Source organism: Henckelia pumila, chromosome 4 (genome assembly GCF_033568475.1).
Source record: "Henckelia pumila isolate YLH828 chromosome 4, ASM3356847v2, whole genome shotgun sequence".
Classification (NCBI taxonomy): Eukaryota; Viridiplantae; Streptophyta; class Magnoliopsida; order Lamiales; family Gesneriaceae; genus Henckelia; species Henckelia pumila.
In genome coordinates, this window is record NC_133123.1 from 34,701,565 (window position 1) to 34,709,666 (window position 8,102).

General features: G+C 33.9%; 1 protein-coding gene across 1 annotated transcript; it reads left to right on the forward strand.

Moving 5' to 3' along the window:
* The first annotated feature begins 4,117 nt into the window (after window positions 1-4,117).
* On the forward strand, window positions 4,118-6,246 carry LOC140860821 (gibberellin 20 oxidase 2-like). The gene is made up of 3 exons (XM_073263826.1): window positions 4,118-4,662; window positions 4,796-5,117; window positions 5,923-6,246. Exons 1-3 carry the CDS (start codon window positions 4,118-4,120, stop codon window positions 6,202-6,204), a joined length of 1,149 nt encoding a protein of 382 aa, XP_073119927.1. The 3' UTR covers window positions 6,205-6,246.
* The last annotated feature ends 1,856 nt before the right edge of the window (window positions 6,247-8,102 follow it).

Sequence of the window (8,102 nt, forward strand, 5' to 3'; positions counted from 1 at the left end):
TGTTCTTCAGTGTTTCCAATACTACTCGGCAACACTGTGTAACGGCAAGGAATACTTCAGAAATTCTCCGATCAATCTTCAATCTTCAGCTTCTGAATTTCTGCAGTAATAATTAGCTTTACGTTTCTGCACTCTCCTCGCCGTTTTTCATCTGTGTATAATTATCTTCTTAAATAGATTTTCAATCTTTGTAAAACCTACACAATATTGAATAAAGATTTGATAAGATATCTCATCAACAAAACTGTTAAGATATATATCATCAATTTACAATATACATTTGATAAGATAACATATTTGACAAGATATAAGATATTCAATGCCGATCAAGTAAGGTATACATGATAAGATCAATTAAACAACATTGTCAAGAAAAGACAAAATTCTAAAATTCTCAATTAGAGAATAACGTGATATACACGTTCTTTCAAACTCCTCCTTTTTGTCTTTTTGGACAAAACACACACAAGTGCAAATAACTTCCCTTGAGTTAGATAACCAATGCTCCCCCTGAATTTAATCACTTCAGCACTAAGTGTTGTGGAGTAGTGTTGTCAACACTTACTCTCAACACTCAACAGATCAGAGCAGCAAGTAGCAGAAAAAAATATTAGAGCATTTAGAAATTTTAACAAGACTTCAGAGCAAAACAATTTTAATAATCAGAGTAAACAAGCAAACTAATAAGAGAAAGTAAGAATTAAAAAACAAATCCAGCTTCCGATTATTTTGTTTCATCAACTTCATATTCTCCAGAAGTACTTGCAGTCTGTTTCATTAACTTCTCCAGAAGTACTTGTAGTATTTTTCTTTGTCACCACTCCTCTTTTTTGTCCAGAAATTTTCAGTCCAAATAACAAACAATACTCAGATAGTAAGGCTTCATAATACAAAGAGTGAACTATAAAAAATTAATGACGGGAGCAGTGTAGCGCGGAGCTTCACTAGTGTTGACATATCGTGTTGGCAACACACGACTCAAAACCAAATGCAGACCAAGTTAGGTCTATATTCCTTTTTCCCTTTCGCAAAATAGGAGCAACCTGAAATTCTTCACCACCATGAGATTCAAAATATTTTCCTGCCATCTATGAAGTTTAATGAGTAAGTGAAGTAAAAAGATTGAGCAGGGAGTTAGAGATCAAATTGAACAATACAAAACAGAGATGCGATGTTAATCAAATTTGTACAAAATATGGGGTGAAAAAAAATCATCCATTGAACAATACAAAGAATTCCACAAAAAAACCCTTTACCTTCCAAAAGACCTATGCAGAAAAACTTTCCAAAAAAAAAAAATCATTGGGTAAACTTTTGAATTAAAGAGATAAAATTCAACCCAATTATGACAATAATCCGATATTAAAACCAGCCAAATATTCCCATAAATGACTCCACTTTGGCTCAACTCCATTAAATCATTGTCAATCACAAAATATCAAATTTTAGCAAATATGGTATTTCACTTTATTTTGTCTGTTTAGAACTTACAACTCCTGAACATGAAATATTCACAATTTAATGATGTATGCATGACCTAAGTTATGTCTAAAACAAAATGCAATGTGATTCAACAATAAAATGCATGTAGAGTGTGTGCACAATACATGTTAAGCACTAGTATTGGCAACATCTTCCAACAACACTGTAGTCTTCAAAATATTTTGATGAATTTTTCACACTTACAGAGCCATGTATCATTATTTTTTTGTTTTGGTTCAGAAGTGGTAGCCTCCACACTAAAAGAACGGTCTTCCTCGGACTCCTTTAGGTAGCTTTTTCCAATTTTCTTCCGATTTTTTGAGTTTGATTCTCATGACAGTGAAATCGATGAGATTTTACAAACTATACTCTAAATTTGCGAAACCACTTTTCACATGAGACAAGATCATGGAATAGAGAACATCCCTCAACTACTTCGTGGTTTAGTTAGAGCACATTATCATGGCAAGTGTGATCTAAAAAGAACTTTTGCAAAAAAAACTACAGCATATTAGTCAATGTTATCAAACAGTGCAAAACATAGGACAAAATGAAAATGCAGTATGCCTAAAGTCCTAAAAATGCACATGCATGTTTGGTGTTGTCCTTCAGTGTTGGCAACACTTGGGGACAGCAACCGTGAGTGATTAAAATGAAAACATGCTGAGAGATTTCCTAAGGCTGGAGAATCTCTCAAAATCTAATGCTATTGTGAATATAGCTTTCAGTTGGTTATTTGTTCCAACAAACTCCACACGGATTAAACCTTTCTCTACTAAATACTTGAATAAAGTAATGTCCAATGTCAATGTATTTTGTGCAAGAGTGTCGATATGGTTTCTTTGAAATGTCAATTTTTCTCGAATTATCACAATAAGAACCGACACACAAACACATAATGAGCATACTATCAAAGCGACAAACATTCAAAAACAAAATACTACTAATAATCATGCAGTATCCATTTGTCCTCATCACCCAATCTGCAAACAACTCTTCATACATTCTGCACATTCTCAAGAGAGAACTCATCCTCACCGGCATCATGCGTCAATTCAACGAGTGATAAATCCATCCTGTCAAAGCACAAAAACCAGAATCTCACTTAGTATCGTCAAGTGTATGTCTCTGATACCACTTGTAAGGGTTTTGACAATATGGACTGCAGGAATGGCATAAATAAATTTCAGAATATGTGTTGTCTCTTCAATACTTCAAGACACACTACGCAGCGAAATAATTAAACATAAAAATAAATAACACAAATATTTATGCACAAGTAATTAATACTTGTGCGATGCCTTAGGGCAAAATAATTACTAGAAAACAAATCAGCTTTCACAAAAAAACCAACTAGTGATTGTATATGAAAATATACTTTTCTCAACAAGATGAGAAAATAAATAACTTCCTAAAAATTAGTAAGAACTAGAATATAAAAACCAATAGGAAGTTCTAAACACATGTGCCAAAAAACAAAAAACCAAGGAACCACTTTCTGAACAATACTTCACTCGCGTGTTCTTCAGTGTTTCCAACACTACTCGCCAACACTGTGTAATGGCAAGGAATACTTCAGAAATTCTCCGATCGATCTTCAATCTTCAGCTTCTGAATTTCTGCAGTAATAATTAGCTTTACGTTTCTGCACTCTCCTCGCCGTCTTTCATCTGTGTATAATTATCTTCTTAAATAGATTTTCAATCTTTGTAAAATCTACACAATATTGAATAAAGATTTGATAAGATATCTCATAAACAAAACTGCTAAGATATATAACATCAATTTACAATATACATTTGATAAGATAACATATTTGATAAGATAACATATTTGACAAGATATAAGATATTCAATGCCGATCAAGTAAGATATACATGATAAGATCAATTAAACAACATTGTCAAGAAAAGGCAAAATTCTAAAATTCTCAATTAGAGAATAACGTGTATAACACGTTCTTTCACTCTATGTGAACTCAAGATCTTGAAATCTCATCCTGCTCGCTATCGCGCCAGGGCGATTGCCTTTGTGAGTAGGTCAATCAAAGTCTGCTGACATTCTCATGTAGACACAATTCCTCAACAAGTCAATAAGAAAAATATTAACTTGTGCAATGCAGTAACAAATGAAGATACATCATCTACATGCGCTGAAACTCGCAATCTTTGTAGAGATCCTAAATCAAATATTCAAGAAATTTGAACGAGTTTAAATTTAAAATTATTGGATTCATATTTTTGGTGTGTAATTTTTTTTTTCATCTTTATTTAATATATTATATTACTATTTTTTTTTGAAGTTTTATGTTTCTTCAATAATGAACTGTATATTTTCAAAATTTCAACATTAATTCCCTTCCCCAAAATAGAAATTTCTTCTTAAAAAAAAAATTTCTTCACTCCTCCCCGTCCACTCTCAACCTACGTACGTACGTACGTATGTGCCACCAATTTATTTATTTATCGAATTATAAATACGCATATCTCCTATATACATAATAAAACTAAAATAATTTTTCACCTAAAGTAAAAAAATGCAAAAGCATATATTACCACCTCTATATTCATTCCTAGCTCTATAAATATTCTCTTTCTCACATTGCCAAATCCCTCAAGATACACACCAAATCCAAATGGATTCGACTCTGAATCTCCATCCCTCATCAAGCCACAAAGCAAACAGAGAGAAGAAAGGGGTTGTGTTATTTGACACATCCATTATAGAAAAACAAGAAAACTTCCCCACACAATTCCTATGGCCACATGAGGACTTGGCCTATGTTTCACAAGATGAGCTCAATGAACAGCCAATAGATTTGAAGGGCTTCTTCGATGGTGATTTAGAGGCAATAAATCTTGCTGCAAAACAAATGAGGGTTGCTTGTTTAAACCATGGCTTCTTTCAAGTCATCAATCACGGTGTAGGTGCAAGTGCAATCCGCACCGCTTACGAGCATATGGACGCCTTCTTCAAGCTCCCTTTGAGCAAGAAGCTTGCTCTCAAGAGAAAACCAGGCGATCTTTGCGGGTATTCGGGTGCCCACGCCGATCGGTTTTCGTCGAAGCTGCCGTGGAAGGAGACGTTCTCCTTTACTTATGAACATGAACATGATCAAGGAGTACTTGATGTGGTTGACTACATCAAATCTGTCATGGGGGAAGAATTCGAAGAAGCCGGGTGAGATTCAATTTTCATCACACACATGAACATATATAAATATGTACGCATACCTTAAAAATATATATACAACTTTTTCATAGTGCCTAAATTCTTAGAGTGGTTCTATTTATTTTTTTTCCCCTTTATTTAGGCTTGTTTATCAAGAGTACTGTGAAGCAATGAAAAACTTGTCCCTCATCATATTCGAACTCTTGGCAATTAGCTTGGGAGTCGATCGGCTCCATTTTCGTCGGTTTTTCGAAGACGGTGTCTCGATAATGAGAGGAAACAACTACCCACCTTGCAAGAAAGCTGGCCTCACTTTTGGCACCGGACCTCATTTTGATCCCAATTCCTTAACCATACTTCACCAAGATCAAGTCGGAGGGCTCGAAATCTACTCGGACAACAAATGGCGAGCCATTCGCCCTCGCCCCGATGCCTTTGTTGTTAACATTGGTGACACATTTGTGGTAAGCACATACACACACACACATATACATACATACACATACATACATACATGTATGTATGTATATATGTATCATATGTGAGATGTCATGTGTGGCTGTATTTGGTGTTTGTGTATGCTTGCATGAGTACTAGTGAAGAAATGATAGGCTTTCATTCACCTCTTTTGGAGAAACAAGATACTTTTGCATGCATTAAATGTGGTAACTTATATTAGTGTAATGAGTACGATAGGAAAAACAAAGATACGACAAGTGGTCCGTCACATTTGTGAGTACAATGAGAAATGTTTAATCGAGGACGTGATATCCAACAGAAGTTACATACAGATGAATATATTACATGTGTACTTTTTTTTCTATAATATCGTAAATTTTATTACACAAATATACATATACATACAAATTAGCTTTTAGTGACATCACTTATCAGTTGTTTCAACCACCATTCCCAAGTGCTAAAACGGTGGCCAGTTTATCATAAATCAGTCAGTTTTTTTGTCTTTTTGCCTGTTTGAAAAGTCTTGTGCAATACATATATATATATATATGTAAAGCCCATTTAGCAGGAGAAACATATATAAATGGCTTTTCTTGAATTCGTAGGAAAAATCTGAAAAGATAATAAAAGATTGGTTTCTTGAAAAGATATAAAGGGTTCTCGAAACTTATGCTGAAATTATTGGTCTAGAAACAAAATGAAAAGATATAAAGTCCATAATTGGCTACTTTATAGAATATAAAGTGCAAATTAATCTGATGATCAGTACAAGGAATAATTAAAATGGACATATATATATATATGCAGGCTTTATCGAATGGGAGATACAAAAGTTGCCTCCACAGGGCAGTGGTGAACAAGGATAAAACAAGAAGATCGCTTGTATTCTTTGTGAACCCTAAAGAGGACAAAAAGGTGAGGCCCCCGAAGGATCTCATGCGCAGAGAAGAGACAAGCAAGTACCCAGACTTCACATGGTCGGATTTGAGAGACTTCACTCAAAACCACTACCGGGCAGACACTGCTACGCTACAAAACTTTGTCCAATGGCTTCATCTCCACAAACCCACAAAACAAACACAACCTTAAATATATATATATTGCGAGTTTTCTTTTCGGGGAAAATTATGGTTTTCGGTCCTGCGACTTGGATGTTTTTTTTAAAAAAAAATTTTGGTCATGTTATCGGTCAACTTACAGTTTCAGTTTACTACCTTGAATTTTTTTTCGATTCTAGGCTGCTTTCATCGGAGTGCGGGCATGACATATTCAATCATGCGAGCTCTCGGGTGAAAAATGATTGAAATTGAAAAAAATTGCAAGTTAATGGACTAAGGTTGTTGATTGATCGATAACAGGACAAAAAATGAAGAACATGCAAGTTACAAGGCAAAAAATATGGTTTCCCATTTCTTTCTTTTTTTTCTTTTTTTTCCTTTTTTTTGGGTGGTTGTTTATCTTTGGATGCTTTAATTTTTCATCATGGGGTTGGCTTGTCTTTTAGTTCGATAGAATATGGGCGAGTGTGGGGGAGTTTCTTCATGAGAGGGTTTTATCCTCTTTTTGTCTTTCTTTTGGATGGAATGGTGTACTATTGTTTTCAAGCACGCATGTATGCAAGTGAGTGACACGTTAATTAATTGTATTTGCATTTATTGTGTGTTTTTGGCTTAGATTTTGATGTTTGTTGTTTTAGTTGGATTTTGATTATTAATGTTGTCTTAATTAAATATATGAGACCACCCCTTGAAATTAATGTTCAATTTGAATAAAAATATTAGGTCGATGGAGTTTATATTATTCTTTATATTTTCTCATATTTGGTTGGAGATTGGGACTTTGCATTCAAGTATTGAATTGTCTTTGTCTTCTCATGTGGTCACTTAGTGTAGCATGAAATTTTCCGATCACCTATATATATTTAACGTACAGATTAAAGTACGTACTCGATCTATTGTTGATCTATGAGCCTAATCGAATCATTGTTATTATTTCCTTGGTCTTGAGGAGAAAGAACAAATTGTGTCGTTGTACAATACTAAGCATAAAATGCATTGTTTTCAAGGTACATTTATGTGTTAACAATACGAATAAATGTGTTGTTCTAAGGGTATATATCATAATGATTCACGACTACGTGATTACGTATCAATGCGTATATATAACAAGAGTCTACCAAAGTAATTTAGACTAATTTATAATAATGTTGTGTGTATTTTGTGAGTTGATTACGTAAGTATTCTTGTTTTCTCAAAATTGATATGGAGCGAATGAGAGATTAAATGTTAAAAATTACTCTTTAGAATTTATTGAAAATATATATATATATATATATATGGGGAATATGTGAGCTATCGCATATGGGAAAAGCCAGTCAAGTAGTGTCAACTAATAAGACGCAAATGAAATGCAAACATCATGTTTAGGCAACTTCTGAGGGATTAAAACTTATTTATGTAGTGTTTGTGAGAGTTTTTATGAAGCACTTATCACCTTTTCCTTCGCAAAAAAAGGAAAAACTTATTTAGTGTTTTGTAGAGTTTCTAGGAAGCACTTCTCAGCTTTTCCTTAATAAAATTTTCAAAAGTTTCAAAATTTTGTTAAGAAAACGTGAGAAGTGCTTCTTAGAAGCTCTCCCAAACACATCAGTTGGAAAAATTGATAAGTGTTTTCCTAGAAGCTCTCTCAAACACTACCTAAATAAGTTTTTCCTCCGAAGTTGCCTAAAGTACATGATATCGTTTGTTTTTCATGAAGAAAAAGCTGATAAGTGCTTTCTAGAAGTTCTTTCAAACACTACCTTAGTATTTCATCTAGCCAAAATGTACCAAGATATTGACCATGAATGATGCATGTTGGCTCCCTTCATTGATCAAAACAGTTCATAACCTTTTCATTTTATATAAACAGAACCCATACTTTATTACCAAGGAAATCAAAGTCCTTGCTTCTCCGATCCTCATTCTACTTCAAAGTCGTCAGTCGAC